Source organism: Phyllobates terribilis, unplaced genomic scaffold, assembly GCF_046119375.1.
Source record: "Phyllobates terribilis strain yellow unplaced genomic scaffold, ASM4611937v1 Scaffold_6__1_contigs__length_29720123, whole genome shotgun sequence".
Taxonomy (NCBI): domain Eukaryota; kingdom Metazoa; phylum Chordata; class Amphibia; order Anura; family Dendrobatidae; genus Phyllobates; species Phyllobates terribilis.
The window spans coordinates 10367942-10383665 of NW_027362766.1; the positions used below are offsets into that span (position 1 = coordinate 10367942).

The window sequence follows — 15724 nt, forward strand, 5'->3', positions numbered from 1 at the left end:
ACGCTGTGAATGCTGGGTAATCGTCTGCATCGCCCCCTCCTCCTGTCGTCTTATTTCTTCCCTTTTGTTTAATGTGAGTGCGGGCTGTGATTGGCTGAGGGCAGATCCGGGCGCTCTCGGGGCAGGAATCCCGCAGGCTCCGGGGGGCGGGCTGGTGTCATGCTGCCTGAGCGCCCACCCAGCACCAGCCGCACATCCCAGGAAAACACGTCCCCTCCCCCCGCGACCCCCCTTCCTTCCTTCCCTCCGTCTGCGTCTCCTTCCCTTCTTCCTCCATAGTATTTCCTGGTGCCCCCCTGCCCTCCCCGGATCCCCCCACACAGCTGCGGCGATCTGTGAGTATGCGGAGGAATGTGTGTCCGGGGGCGCGTGCTGCCGGGGGGCGGCCGTGGAGGGGCTGCATGCTGCCGGGGGGCGGCCGTGGAGGGGCTGCATGCTGCCGGGGGGCGGCCGGCTGCTCGGTGGTATCTTTTGTTTCGGGGGCTCTGCTGTGTTTTATGAATGAGGCAGTCAGCGGCCGGGAATAGCGGAGCAGGAGTGTGCGGGCAGCGGCCTGCGCTGTGACTGTCTGCAGGGGCCGGTGTGACTGTGTGCAGGGGCCGGTGTGACTGTCTGCAGGGGCCGGTGTGACTGTGCAGTGTGACTGTCTGCAGGGGCCGGTGTGACTGTGCAGTGTGACTGTCTGCAGGGGCCGGTGTGACTGTGCAGTGTGACTGTCTGCAGGGGCCGGTGTGACTGTGCAGTGTGACTGTCTGCAGGGGCCAGTGTGACTGTGCAGTGTGACTGTGTGCAGGGGCCGGTGTGACTGTGCAGTGTGACTGTCTGCAGGGGCCGGTGTGACTGTGCAGTGTGACTGTCTGCAGGGGCCGGTGTGACTGTCTGCAGGGGCCAGTGTGACTGTCTGCAGGGGCCAGTGTGACTGTCTGCAGGGGCCAGTGTGACTGTGCAGTGTGACTGTCTGCAGGGGCCAGTGTGACTGTCTGCAGGGGCCAGTGTGACTGTGCAGTGTGACTGTCTGCAGGGGCCGGTGTGACTGTTCAGTGTGACTGTCTGCAGGGGCCGGTGTGACTGTCTGCAGGGGCCGGTGTGACTGTCTGCAGGGGCCAGTGTGACTGTCTGCAGGGGCCAGTGTGACTGTCTGCAGGGGCCAGTGTGACTGTCTGCAGGGGCCAGTGTAACTGTGCAGTGTGACTGTCTGCAGGGGCCAGTGTGACTGTGCAGTGTGACTGTCTGCAGGGGCCAGTGTGACTGTCTGCAGGGGCCAGTGTGACTGTGCAGTGTGACTGTCTGCAGGGGCCAGTGTGACTGTGCAGTGTGACTGTCTGCAGGGGCCAGTGTGACTGTCTGCAGGGGCCGGTGTGACTGTGCAGTGTGACTGTCTGCAGGGGCCGGTGTGACTGCAGTGTGACTGTCTGCAGGGGCCAGTGTGACTGTGCAGGGGCCAGTGTGACTGTGCAGGGGCCAGTGTGACTGTCTGCAGGGGCCAGTGTGACTGTGCAGTGTGACTGTCTGCAGGGGCCAGTGTGACTGTGCAGTGTGACTGTCTGCAGGGGCCGGTGTGACTGTGCAGTGTGACTGTCTGCAGGGGCCGGTGTGACTGTGCAGTGTGACTGTCTGCAGGGGCCGGTGTGACTGCAGTGTGACTGTCTGCAGGGGCCAGTGTGACTGTCTGCAGGGGCCAGTGTGACTGTGCAGGGGCCAGTGTGACTGTCTGCAGGGGCCAGTGTGACTGTGCAGTGTGACTGTCTGCAGGGGCCAGTGTGACTGTGCAGTGTGACTGTCTGCAGGGGCCGGTGTGACTGTGCAGTGTGACTGTCTGCAGGGGCCGGTGTGACTGTGCAGTGTGACTGTGTGCAGGGGCCAGTGTGACTGTGTGCAGGGGCCGGTGTGACTGTCTGCAGGGGCCAGTGTGACTGTGCAGTGTGACTGTGTGCAGGGGCCGGTGTGACTGTGCAGTGTGACTGTCTGCAGGGGCCGGTGTGACTGTGCAGTGTGACTGTCTGCAGGGGCCGGTGTGACTGTGCAGTGTGACTGTCTGCAGGGGCCGGTGTGACTGTGCAGTGTGACTGTCTGCAGGGGCCGGTGTGACTGTGCAGTGTGACTGTCTGCAGGGGCCGGTGTGACTGTGCAGTGTGACTGTCTGCAGGGGCCGGTGTGACTGTGCAGTGTGACTGTCTGCAGGGGCCGGTGTGACTGTGCAGTGTGACTGTCTGCAGGGGCCGGTGTGACTGTGCAGTGTGACTGTCTGCAGGGGCCGGTGTGACTGTGCAGTGTGACTGTCTGCAGGGGCCGGTGTGACTGTCTGCAGGGGCCAGTGTGACTGTCTGCAGGGGCCAGTGTGACTGTGCAGTGTGACTGTCTGCAGGGGCCAGTGTGACTGTGCAGTGTGACTGTCTGCAGGGGCCAGTGTGACTGTCTGCACGGGCCAGTGTGACTGTGCAGTGTGACTGTCTGCAGGGGCCGGTGTGACTGTTCAGTGTGACTGTCTGCAGGGGCCGGTGTGACTGTCTGCAGGGGCCGGTGTGACTGTCTGCAGGGGCCAGTGTGACTGTCTGCAGGGGCCAGTGTGACTGTCTGCAGGGGCCAGTGTGACTGTCTGCAGGGGCCAGTGTGACTGTGCAGTGTGACTGTCTGCAGGGGCCAGTGTGACTGTGCAGTGTGACTGTCTGCAGGGGCCAGTGTGACTGTCTGCAGGGGCCAGTGTGACTGTCTGCAGGGGCCAGTGTGACTGTGCAGTGTGACTGTCTGCAGGGGCCAGTGTGACTGTGCAGTGTGACTGTCTGCAGGGGCCGGTGTGACTGTGCAGTGTGACTGTCTGCAGGGGCCGGTGTGACTGTGCAGTGTGACTGTCTGCAGGGGCCGGTGTGACTGTGCAGTGTGACTGTCTGCAGGGGCCAGTGTGACTGTCTGCAGGGGCCAGTGTGACTGTGCAGGGGCCAGTGTGACTGTCTGCAGGGGCCAGTGTGACTGTGCAGTGTGACTGTCTGCAGGGGCCAGTGTGACTGTGCAGTGTGACTGTCTGCAGGGGCCGGTGTGACTGTGCAGTGTGACTGTCTGCAGGGGCCGGTGTGACTGTGCAGTGTGACTGTCTGCAGGGGCCGGTGTGACTGTCTGCAGGGGCCGGTGTGACTGTCTGCAGGGGCCAGTGTGACTGTCTGCAGGGGCCAGTGTGACTGTGCAGTGTGACTGTCTGCAGGGGCCAGTGTGACTGTGCAGTGTGACTGTCTGCAGGGGCCAGTGTGACTGTGCAGTGTGACTGTCTGCAGGGGCCAGTGTGACTGTCTGCAGGGGCCAGTGTGACTGTGCAGTGTGACTGTCTGCAGGGGCCAGTGTGACTGTCTGCAGGGGCCAGTGTGACTGTGCAGTGTGACTGTCTGCAGGGGCCAGTGTGACTGTCTGCAGGGGCCAGTGTGACTGTGCAGTGTGACTGTCTGCAGGGGCCAGTGTGACTGTCTGCAGGGGCCAGTGTGACTGTGCAGTGTGACTGTCTGCAGGGGCCAGTGTGACTGTGCAGTGTGACTGTCTGCAGGGTCCAGTGTGACTGTGCAGTGTGACTGCAGGGGCCAGTGTGACTGTCTGCAGGGGCCAGTGTGACTGTCTGCAGGGGCCAGTGTGACTGCAGTGTGACTGTCTGCAGGGGCCAGTGTGACTGTGCAGTGTGACTGTCTGCAGGGGCCGGTGTGACTGTGCAGTGTGACTGTCTGCAGGGGCCGGTGTGACTGTGCAGTGTGACTGTCTGCAGGGGCCAGTGTGACTGTGCAGTGTGACTGTCTGCAGGGGCCAGTGTGACTGTGCAGTGTGACTGTCTGCAGGGGCCAGTGTGACTGTCTGCAGGGGCCAGTGTGACTGTGCAGTGTGACTGTCTGCAGGGGCCAGTGTGACTGTGCAGTGTGACTGTCTGCAGGGGCCAGTGTGACTGTGCAGTGTGACTGTCTGCAGGGGCCAGTGTGACTGTCTGCAGGGGCCGGTGTGACTGTGCAGTGTGACTGTCTGCAGGGGCCGGTGTGACTGTGCGGGGCCGGTGTGACTGTCTGCAGGGGCCGGTGTGACTGTCTGCAGGGGCCGGTGTGACTGTGCAGTGTGACTGTCTGCAGGGGCCGGTGTGACTGTGCAGTGTGACTGTCTGCAGGGGCCGGTGTGACTGTGCGCGGGGCCGGTGTGACTGCCTGCAGGGGCCGGTGTGACTGTGCGCGGGGCCGGTGTGACTGTGCCGTGTGACTGTACGGGGCCAGTGTGACTGTACGGGCCCAGTGTGACTGTGCTTTGTGACTGTGCAGTGTGACTGTACGGGGCCGGTGTGACTGTACAGGGCCGTTGTGACTGTGCCGTGTGACTGTACGGGGCCAGTGTGACTGTGCCGTGTGACACTGCAATGTGACTGTACGGGGGCCAGTGTGACTGTACGGGGCCAGTGTGACTGTGCAGTGTGACTGTACGGGGGCCAGTGTGACTGTGCAGTGTGACTGTACGGGGGCCAGTGTGACTGTACGGGGCCAGTGTGACTGTGCAGTGTGACTGTACGGGGCCCGTGTGACTGTGCCGTGTGACTGTGTGCGGGGCCGGTGTGACTGTGCAGTGTGACTGTACGGGGCCAGTGTGACTGTGCCGTGTGACTGTACGGGGCCAGTGTGACTGTGCCGTGTGACTGTACGGGGCCGGTGTGACTGTGCCGTGTGACTGTACGGGGCCGGTATGACTGTGCAGTGTGACTGCACGGGGCCGGTGTGACTGCGCTGTGTGACTGTACGGGGAGGGAGGTGGAGGGGAGGTGTTATGCGGCGGCCTCACTCCTCATAGTGACTGTCTGACCGGAGTGCGGGGCAGGAGACGGGCAGTGCCCTCCGCTGCCGGTGTCACACAGAGCTTCCGCTCATGTCTGTAGGAGGCGGCTAATATTACATGACTGCGGCTCCGCACCGGACTTGTATGTTATATACACACCGCCGACTGATCCCTGTACATTATATATAATAACCAGCGCTGACTGATCCGTCCTGATAATATCCGGTCACTGATCCCTGTACATTATATATAATAACCGGCGCTGACTGATCCGTCCTGATAATATCCGGTCACTGATCCCAGTACATTATATATAATAACCAGCGCTGACTGATCCGTCCTGATAATATCCGGTCACTGATCTGTACATTATATATAATAACCGGCGCTGACTGATCCGTCCTGATAATATCCGGTCACTGATCCCTGTACATTATATATAATAACCGGCACTGACTGATCCGTCCTGATAATATCCGGTCACTGATCTGTACATTATATATAATAACCGGCGCTGACTGATCCGTCCTGATAATATCCGGTCACTGATCTGTACATTATATATAATAACCGGCGCTGACTGATCCGTCCTGATAATATCCGGTCACTGATCTGTACATTATATAGAATAACCGGCGCTGACTGATCCGTCCTGATAATATCCGGTCACTGATCCCAGTACATTATATAGAATAACCGGCGCTGACTGATCCGTCCTGATAATATCCGGTCACTGATCCCTGTACATTATATAGAATAACCGGCGCTGACTGATCCGTCCTGATAATATCCGGTCACTGATCCCTGTACATTATATATAATAACCGGCGCTGACTGATCCGTCCTGATAATATCCGGTCACTGATCTGTACATTATATATAATAACCGGCGCTGACTGGTCCGTCCTGATAATATCCGGTCACTGATCTGTACATTATATATAATAACCGGCGCTGACTGGTCCGTCCTGATAATATCCGGTCACTGATCTGTACATTATATATAATAACCGGCGCTGACTGATCCGTCCTGATAATATCCGGTCACTGATCTGTACATTATATATAATAACCGGCGCTGACTGGTCCGTCCTGATAATATCCGGTCACTGATCTGTACATTATATATAATAACCGGCGCTGACTGATCCGTCCTGATAATATCCGGTCACTGATCTGTACATTATATATAATAACCGGCGCTGACTGGTCCGTCCTGATAATATCCGGTCACTGATCTGTACATTATATATAATAACCGGCGCTGACTGATCCGTCCTGATAATATCCGGTCACTGATCCCTGTACATTATATATAATAACCGGCGCTGACTGATCCGTCCTGATAATATCCGGTCACTGATCCCTGTACATTATATATAATAACCAGTGCTGACTGATCCGTCCTGATAATATCCGATCACTGATCCCTGTACATTATATATAATAACCGGCGCTGACTGATCCGTCCTGATAATATCCGGTCACTGATCCCTGTACATTATATATAATAACCGGCGCTGACTGATCCGTCCTGATAATATCCGGTCTCTGATCTGTACATTATATATAATAACCGGCGCTGACTGATCCGTCCTGATAATTTCCGGTCACTGATCTGTACATTATATATAATAACCAGCGCTGACTGATCCGTCCTGATAATATCCGGTCACTGATCCCTGTACATTATATATAATAACCGGCACTGACTGATCCGTCCTGATAATATCCGGTCACTGATCCCTGTACATTATATATAATAACCTGCGCTGACTGATCCGTCCTGATAATATCCGGTCACTGATCCCTGTACATTATATATAATAACCGGCGCTGACTGATCCGTCCTGATAATATCCGGTCACTGATCCCTGTACATTATATATAATAACCGGCGCTGACTGATCCGTCCTGATAATATCCGGTCACTGATCCCTGTACATTATATATAATAACCTGCGCTGACTGATCCGTCCTGATAATATCCGGTCACTGATCCCTGTACATTATATATAATAACCGGCGCTGACTGATCCGTCCTGATAATATCCGGTCACTGATCCCTGTACATTATATATAATAACCGGCGCTGACTGATCCGTCCTGATAATATCCGGTCTCTGATCTGTACATTATATATAATAACCGGCGCTGACTGGTCCGTCCTGATAATATCCGGTCACTGATCTGTACATTATATATAATAACCGGCGCTGACTGATCCGTCCTGATAATATCCGGTCACTGATCCCTGTACATTATATATAATAACCGGCGCTGACTGATCCGTCCTGATAATATCCGGTCACTGATCCCTGTACATTATATATAATAACCTGCGCTGACTGATCCGTCCTGATAATATCCGGTCACTGATCCCTGTACATTATATATAATAACCGGCGCTGACTGATCCGTCCTGATAATATCCGGTCACTGATCCCTGTACATTATATATAATAACCGGCGCTGACTGATCCGTCCTGATAATATCCGGTCACTGATCCCTGTACATTATATATAATAACCGGCGCTGACTGATCCGTCCTGATAATATCCGGTCACTGATCCCTGTACATTATATATAATAACCGGCGCTGACTGATCCGTCCTGATAATATCCGGTGGTCCCGGCTTGTCATATAATGTCTTCTTTCTTGCTCTCCGGGTATTACGCTCTTCTTTCTGTACATTATATGCTATAATTGACGACTCTCGCCCTGTAGGATGGACAGAGTGACAGAAGACGCCCTGCGCCTCAACCTGCTGAAGCGAGGCTTGGAGCAGCCGGACGACCGTGAAGATGTCTTGGCCAAGCAGCTTAAGATGGAGGGACACGAGGCCATGGAGCGGCTGAAGATGCTGGCCTTATTGAAGAGGAAAGACCTTCCTGGGCTCGAGCTGTCGCACGATCACGGGGTCAAACAGGACGGGCTAAAGCTGTACGAGGAGAAGATGAACGGCAATTTGCGTCCTCACGTGGACTCTCGGCTGGCGGTGAGACATGGCAAGGAGAACATCAGCGAGGAGCCGGTGGACATGAGCTCCAGACGGAGGTGAGACGGGGATCTTCATCCCCTTTTATCGGCACAGTCTCGGTATGCAAGGTGCTGACCCAGATCTGCTGCAGGGTAGCGGCGCTGTGACAAATACCCTGTGATTTGTCTGTTTCCCACCAGCGACCAGGACCGGGCCGGACTGACTCCTTCTCCGGACGTCATTGTACTGTCCGACAATGAAGCCTCCAGCCCCCGCTCCACCTCCCGATTAGAGGACCGAATTAAGGGAGCAAACCTGGAGATGTTCAAGGTAGGATCATGCATGCCCCCCATTGTCCGGCCCGTCACACCTGCCGCCCTGTGATCTCCTGGTGCTATTTTATAACCCCTCTTCCCCCCAGGGTAAGACCCTAGAGGAGCGGCAGCAGCTCATCAAACAGCTGAAGGACGAGCTGCGTCTGGAGGAGGCGCGACTGGTCCTGCTGAAGAAGCTGCGGCAGAGCCAGCTCCAGAAAGAGAACGTCCTGCAAAAGGTCTGAGAACCCCCCGTGTGTGGCCTGGCCACTACACCTGCAGGCTACCAGGCATCTCCTTACTGGTCACATCTCTTTATCTTCCCAGACTCCCGTCGTACAGAATGCAGCAACCATCGTACAGCCGTCTCCAGCCCACGTGGGGCAGCCCAGCATTACAAAAGTGCCGTCACGGCCGGGCGCTCCAGGACTGGAGGTACAGAATCTGAGAAGCGTCCAGGTTAGTGGAGGCCATCTTGTCGAAGCCATAAATAACCATGAGGTCAGTCTACAACATGTAACCTCTGGATGTTGTCCCTCTAGACTCACAGTGTCATCAGATCGTCCTCCAACGCTCCTCTGCCCCACATGATGATGTCCCAGAGAGTCATAGCTCCGAACCCAACCCAGCTCCAGGGGCAGTGTGTTCCACCAAAGGGCACACTTATCCGCAACAGCACACCGGGCATGACTCAAGCACTGAACTACCCCCAGGTAAGGTACCCGCGTGTTATAGCCAGCTCTGCCCACCCTTCGCTATGTATCTAATATTTCGGTAATGTTTTGTTCCTCTGTCACTCCAGACCAGCTCCTCAGTCCCCTGTCAGCGTAACTCGTCCTCGTCAGCCATGTACATGAACTTGGGCTCTCATATGCAGGCGGGTCCTGTGAACAGAGTGTCTTCCCCGCTGCCCAGCCCCAGTGCCATCGCTGATCCCGTCAGCTCTCAGGCAGCTGCTAAACTGGCTCTACGGAAACAGCTGGAGAAGACGCTGCTGGAGATCCCCCCACCAAAGCCTCCTGCACCACTGCTACACTTCCTGCCAAGTGCTGCCAACAGTGAATTCATCTACATGGTGGGACTAGAGGAGGTGGTACAGAGTGTCATAGACAGCCAAGGTAGGTGTGATGCCCAGTGCCATCTTGGAGATGTGTGGTCAGAATGGTCAATTGTATGGTAACTACTGCCACCCTGCAGGTAAAGGCCACTCCTCGCTCTTACACATGGACCCCTTCACGTGTGCCCAGTGTCGTACCGACTTTACTCCTCACTGGAAGCAAGAGAAGAGTGGAAAGATCCTGTGTGAGCAGTGCATGACATCCAACCAGAAGAAGTCTTTGAAGGCCGAGCACACAAACCGGCTAAAAAACGCCTTTGTAAAAGCTTTGCAGCAAGAGCAGGTGAAAAACATGCAGAGTTTGGTCCTCTCTGTAGTCTCACCAACTCCCGGTCCTCTCCTTGGTCTCGCCGCCTCCTTCTCCTGGTCCTATTCTTTGTCTTACCTGCTCCCAGTCTTCTTGTTCTCGCCTTCTCCTCATTCCTGTCTTCTCCTCAGTCTCACCTGTTTCCAGTCTTCTCCTTGTTCTCGCCTCCTCCTCCCAGTCCTCTCCTCGGTCTCGCCCCAATCCTTTCATCGGTCTCATCTCCTGTGTCACACCTACTCCCAGTTTTTTCCTTGTTCTTGCCCTTTTTCCCCAGTCCTCACCTCAATCTTACATACTCCCGGTCCTCTCCTTAGTCTTGCGCCTCCTCCTGATCCACTCCTTGGCCTCGCATCTCCTCTTGCTAGTCCTCCATGTCCTCTCCTTGGTCTTACTGCCTCTTGTTCTTGCTGCCTCCTACTCCTCCTGTTTCTCTCCTCAGTCTCACCTCTTCCTACGGCTTGCCGCCTCCTTCTCTTGCATCTCGTCTGCTCCCAGTCCTGTCCTCAGCCTTTTCCTCATCCCAGACCTCTCCTTGGTCTTGTTGCCTCCTCCTGGTCTTCTCCTTGGTTTCGACTTGTCCTCATCTCGGTCGTCTTGTTCTTGCTGCCTCCTCTTCTGCCAGGTTGTCTCCTCTGTCTCGTCACCTCCTGCTCTTGCAGCTCACCTTTTCCTGGTCCTCTCCTTGGTCTCCCCTTTTTCTTGCTGCCTCCTCTTCTGCCAGGTTGTCTCGCCACCTCCTGCTCTTGCAGCTCACCTTTTCCTGGTCCTCTCCTTGGTCTCCCCTTTTTCTTGCTGCCTCCTCTTCTGCCAGGTTGTCTCGCCACCTCCTGCTCTTGCAGCTCACCTTTTCCTGGTCCTCTCCTTGGTCTCCCCTTTTTCTTGCTGCCTCCTCTTCTGCCAGGTTGTCTCCCCTGTCTCGCCACCTCCTGCTCTTGCAGCTCACCTTTTCCTGGTCCTCTCCTTGGTCTCCACTTTTTCTTGCTGCCTCCTCTTCTGTCAGGTTGTCTCCTCTGTCTCGCCACCTCTTGCAGCTCACCTTTTCCTGGTCCTCTCCTTGGTCTCGCCTTTTTCTTGCTGCCTCCTCTTCTGTCAGGTTGTCTCCTCTGTCTCGCCACCTCTTGCAGCTCACCTTTTCCTGGTCCTCTCCTTGGTCTCCCCTTTTTCTTGCTGCCTCCTCTTCTGCCAGGTTGTCTCCCCTGTCTCACCACCTCCTGCTCTTGCAGCTCACCTTTTCCTGGTCCTCTCCTTGGTCTCGCCTTTTTCTTGCTGCCTCCTCTTCTGTCAGGTTGTCTCCTCTGTCTCGCCACCTCTTGCAGCTCACCTTTTCCTGGTCCTCTCCTTGGTCTCGCCTTTTTCTTGTTGTCTCTTCTGTCTTGCCACTTCCTGCTCTTGCAGCTGTCTTTTTCCTGGTCCTCTTCTCTTTTTTGCCTCTTCCTCCCACCACGGCTTTTCTCCTCTTTCCACTTCTCTCCTTCCGCTATCCTCCTTGGTTTCTCTCTGTCGGGCATGACATGTTTATAGAATGTTAGAATTGGAGGGAACCTCCAGAGTCATCGTGTCCAACCCCCTGCTCAATGCAGGATTCACTAAACCATCTCAGACATGTCTGTCCAGCCTCTGTTTGAAGATTTCCATTGAAGGAGAACTCATCCTCACTGTCAAAGTTTTTTAAGATGTGGTGTCCAGAACTGGACACAGTATCCAGATGAGGTCTGACCAAGGAGGAGTAGAGGGTGATAATTACTTCTCGTGATCCATGCTTCTGTTAATACATCCCAGAACTGTTTGTCTTTTTTGCTGCTGCATCACTCTGTTGACTCATGTGCAGTCTGTGATCTATTAGTATTCCCAAGTCTTTTTCACACGTGCTGTTGCTTAGCCCTGTTCCTCCCATTCTGTTTTATGCTTTTTTCATGTACATTTCTGTTTTGCAGGAGATTGAGCAGAGATTACAGCATCAGGTCTCGTTGTCTCCGGGCACTCCGCCTGCAGTCTCCAAGCAGGAGAGCATCATCAGACATCACTCCATGCGGCAGGTATGCCAGGGGTATGGATGGCCACAGTTTTTCCCCGGGAGATGACCCAACTAAGCTCTTGTTGTATCTCCTACAGGCCCCACAGCCGCAGAGCGCTCTTCAGAGAGGGATACCTACCGCCCGGTCCATGTTGTCTAACTTTGCCCAGGCTCCTCAGTTGCCCGTGGCCGGCAGTTTGCTTGGCATGCCGGGTAAGGATCTGTTCGGGGTGTACATTTTTGGTGATGTTCTACTGGCTGTTCTATATTACATTCTTCTTCTTCTTGGTAGGTGTGAACATTGCTTACCTTAACGCCGGAATGGGAGGGCACAAGGCGGCAAGCCTGGCAGACCGGCAGCGGGAATACCTCCTGGACATGATCCCCCCACGCTCCATATCCCAGTCTATCAGTGGGCAGAAATAGCCCTCGGCCTCCTTCCCGCAGCTGGTGGACATTACTGGCGATGGGGCCTGGTATCCGCCAGCCCTTCTTCCCCACCCTAGAGCAGCTTCTCCTGGTTCTGTGTTTGTGCTTTTGCCCCTTTTCTCAGACTGGCTTTCATTTTTGATTTTTTTTTTTTTTTTTTTTATATATATATATATATATTTTTCTGCTGGCGCCACCTCCGTCACACAGAACGTTATTCTTGATGGATTGGGACCTGCGGGATGACGGGGCAGGGACGTGGCCCCGCAGCCGCCGGCAGGTGCTGATTATGCTGCCAGTGACTTTCCATGTGGGGACAGTGCAGAGGAATGACCCTTAGTGACTCTCTGTCACCACCTATCCGACGCTCTGCAGTGCAGAGTATTACTTTCCGTTAAACGGAAGAGGATTGTCCTCCATCATCCGGCTGTAATGGGCAGGCCTCTGCCACCTCGCCCGGCACCAGCAGCCTGCACTTCATGCTGTAGGACGGTGGACGGACCCTTGCCCACCACCACAAGCTGTCTTTGCACTAATTGCTTGCCCGTAGCGCTGAGGTCATCAGGGTCCCGGGTGTTGGCGGCCATTAATTGGAGCTGCCGATGGAGGAGGATGACGTGAGCTACAACCCCCACAAGTGTTGAGAAGAAGCAGTATTGCGGCCGTTGTGAGGGGTGAGCACCTGGTGTCGCCCCTCCACCAGATGCCACCCTCCTGTACTGTGCTTTGGGGACGTGTACAGTATAAATATCGCCCCAGTTGTATTACAAGGTGGACGGAAGTCGTCCGAAAGCACTTATCCCTATAAACGCTCACCGCTGGGCGTTCTCTGCACCGCGGGATTATCAGTATTACTATAGCGACGCCGCTCACTGTACAACAAAGTCGGGACGCGTAGGTGGTGGCCTGCGCCAGTTTCCCATTTGCTGCGCATTCCTGCTCACTGTCTGGGCCCCCTCGAGGTCGTTGTAGAGGGCGGCGTATAACGGATGGGATTAATCTGTTTCCGGAGGATGGGCCCTTGTGTGTTTTTATTTCTTTTCTTTACTGTCCCTCTTTGCTTTTTTTCAATATGGAGGATGCGCAGCAAAGTGGCGAGCAGTCCATTAAAATCTCAGTTCAGAGCCTACAACTCCCATCATCCTGGGCAGCTAACTCCGGTGGGTGCTGTAGTTTTGCATTTCATGTTAGTTTTTTTATATTTTGGGATCTGAAGGTGCTGCAGAGGCGTCCGGCGATGACCTGTCCCCTCCCCCTCACTTTTATGCAATGATGTTTTCTTCCCCCCTCTCTCCTCCATTCTCCCTGGTTGGGAGTTTTGGTTCTTTATAAGAAAACGGACGAAACGTTATTATAATTATTTCGCTTGGGGTTTGATGAAACTTTTCTGTTCTCGGTGTTTAAAAAAAGAAAAAAAAAAAAAAAAAACTGACATTGTAAATGATGTAAAAAAAAAAAAAAATGGTCCAAACACAAAGCGGCGCTTCATGGTGTGCGTCAGTGTATCGTAGTCTGTGTACGCTGCGCGGTGCGCCAAAGGCAGCGTCGCTGCATTCTTCACCCTGTAATAGCGGACGTGGGGCGGTGCTGACTTTGGCGCAGTGTTACGATTTCCCCCCACTTTCTTTTGGATTTCCATATTGTGTTCTGAGTTTGGGTTCGAAAGACGCTGCCCGTGTGTTGCCCTCCTGCGCCCGTCAGTGACCAATCTGCAGATAAAACAAAAAAAAAAAAATGGAAAAAAACCTACGACCTAACGCCATTTTTGGAGGATTTAAAAAAAAACAAAAAAAAAACCTGACAACCCTTTGTAATATTTATCACTTGCTAGCTGCGTTTAATAAAGAAGGAACAGTTTATAACTTCTTACGCGGCTGTCACTTATTTCAATGTGAGAGGGAAGCAACTCCAGCTGCAGTCGTCTCGCTGACTTTTGCTCTGGGCGGCTGCCATCGTCTCGTGCACTTCTGCTTCCAGCTGCAATTGTCTCGCGGACTTCTGCTCCGGCTGCCGTCGTCTCGTGCACTTCTGCTTCCAGCTGCAATTGTCTCGCGGACTTCTGCTCCGGCTGCCGTCGTCTCGTGCACTTCTGCTTCCAGCTGCAATTGTCTCGCGGACTTCTGCTCCGGCTGCCGTCGTCTCGTGCACTTCTGCTTCCAGCTGCAATTGTCTCGCGGACTTCTGCTTCGGCTGCCGTCATCTCGCAGACTTAAGCTTGAGCCTGGTTGCAGTTGTCTTGCGGACTTCTGCTCCGGCTGCCGTCGTCTCACAGACTTAAGCTTGAGCCTGGTTGCATTTGTCTTGCGGACTTCTGCTCTGGATGCCGTCGTCTGACGGACTTATGCTTCAGTCCCGGCTGCAGTTGTCTCACGGACTTCTGATCCAGCCCCGGTGTGAAGAGCCGGGGTCTTCCGTTGGCATAATACCACTCAGACAACACAGGGTGCAGGTAAAACTTTATTGAACTACTAAATGGACAATAAACATGTAGAACAGTCCCAGCAAATACCCGAGATGGTACAACATTATACAGTCTCACCCTTGTCTGTCCGCCTGGGATAGAACAGCTGTGACTTTGGGACTTCCAGGGCCGACTACCTCAACCAGTCGCGCCCTGCTTTTGGAGGGCCCCACAGAGAGAAGGTAGCGGCAAGCTTAGGAAGCTGACAGTCCATCAAGGCCAGGAGACCGGAGGGTCCCACCCTGGCCTCTCTCAAGAATTTCCATGGGGCCAGATCACTGGCTGGTCACAATCTGGCTTCTCCGCAAGTCTCCATTGGTTCCAGGTGACTGGAGGGTCCCATCTGGCAACCCCAAACAACATATCCATGGGGCCAGGTGACTTCATCGTCTCAACCTAGTCTCCCCAAGTGTATCCATGGGTTCTCTGATGGTCAGTGGAGCAGATCCGTATCTTTCCAGTCAGGGCCATATACCCTTAGGCCGGATTCATGTAGAATCCAAATCTGTGTCTCTCTGGATAAAGCCATGCTACCAAGCTACTCTCCTGAAGAGTCTATCTGATCCTTGATTCTCGCTTTCAATTCTGACTTCTTCAGGACCATATGTCCCTTAAATAGTCTGTCCTTTCAAAGTACACATCCACAGGTCAAGGGTTAGAGATGATATTATTCCACAGGGCTCAGGTCTCATTGTGTATTTAATCAATTTACATACTTAATTTAAAGCGCCCCCCCCCTCTATACCAACATCTAGCTGGCTTTAGTACAATATGCAATTAGCATAGTAACAAACATCATTGTTTCACCCGGAGTCACTGTTCTTGACCAGCCAAAAGAAACACACATACACTTATCTTTGTGTTGACTTGTGAATGTATTTCTCTTGGCTTAACAAATCTAGACATCTGGCTGATTGAGATTAGAAGCGGTTTCGTCATACCCGGCTGCAGTCATCTCACGGACTTCTGCTCCATCTCTGAGCTGCATTTAGTTCCTTCTGGTGATTTGCCTCTGCTCAAATCCTGGACATTTTGTGGAAAATGTAACTTGCTTTGTTAGAAACTTGGTGCCTTTAACAGAAAATGACACCTACGTCTTGGTGATAACTTTATAATGAAAATGTCTGCCGTCTGACTACATTGACAGAAACCTGTCCTAGCATGTTGGTACAGGAGCCTGTGAGCATGTGCAGTAGCAAGCTCCGCCTTCTCCATAGATTAATGGCACAAGTGCCCGAGCATGTGCAGTAGCAAGCTCCGCCTTCTCCATAGATTAATGGCACAAGTGCCCGAGCATGTGCAGTAGCAAGCTCCGCCT

General features: G+C 53.9%; 1 protein-coding gene across 1 annotated transcript; it reads left to right on the plus strand.

Moving 5' to 3' along the window:
• The first annotated feature begins 7511 nt into the window (after window positions 1-7511).
• On the plus strand, window positions 7512-13812 carry GATAD2B (GATA zinc finger domain containing 2B). Its single transcript, XM_073637364.1, has 10 exons — window positions 7512-7841; window positions 7965-8094; window positions 8186-8317; window positions 8406-8537; window positions 8621-8791; window positions 8881-9196; window positions 9276-9478; window positions 11437-11538; window positions 11615-11729; window positions 11809-13812. Exons 1-10 carry the CDS (start codon window positions 7513-7515, stop codon window positions 11940-11942), a joined length of 1764 nt encoding a protein of 587 aa, XP_073493465.1. The 5' UTR covers window position 7512; the 3' UTR covers window positions 11943-13812.
• Window positions 13813-15724: the final 1912 nt, after the last annotated feature.

What these genes read in the sequence shown, in the direction of transcription:
- GATAD2B (XM_073637364.1), top strand. Translation starts at nt 7,513, where the DNA reads ATGGACAGAGTGACAGAAGACGCCCTGCGCCTCAACCTGCTGAAGCGA. An exon ending in AAGCACTGAACTACCCCCAG is followed by an intron (nt 8,792 to 8,880) that starts GTAAGGTACCCG and finishes CTGTCACTCCAG; the next exon opens with ACCAGCTCCTCAGTCCCCTG. An exon ending in GAGTGTCATAGACAGCCAAG is followed by an intron (nt 9,197 to 9,275) that starts GTAGGTGTGATG and finishes GCCACCCTGCAG; the next exon opens with GTAAAGGCCACTCCTCGCTC.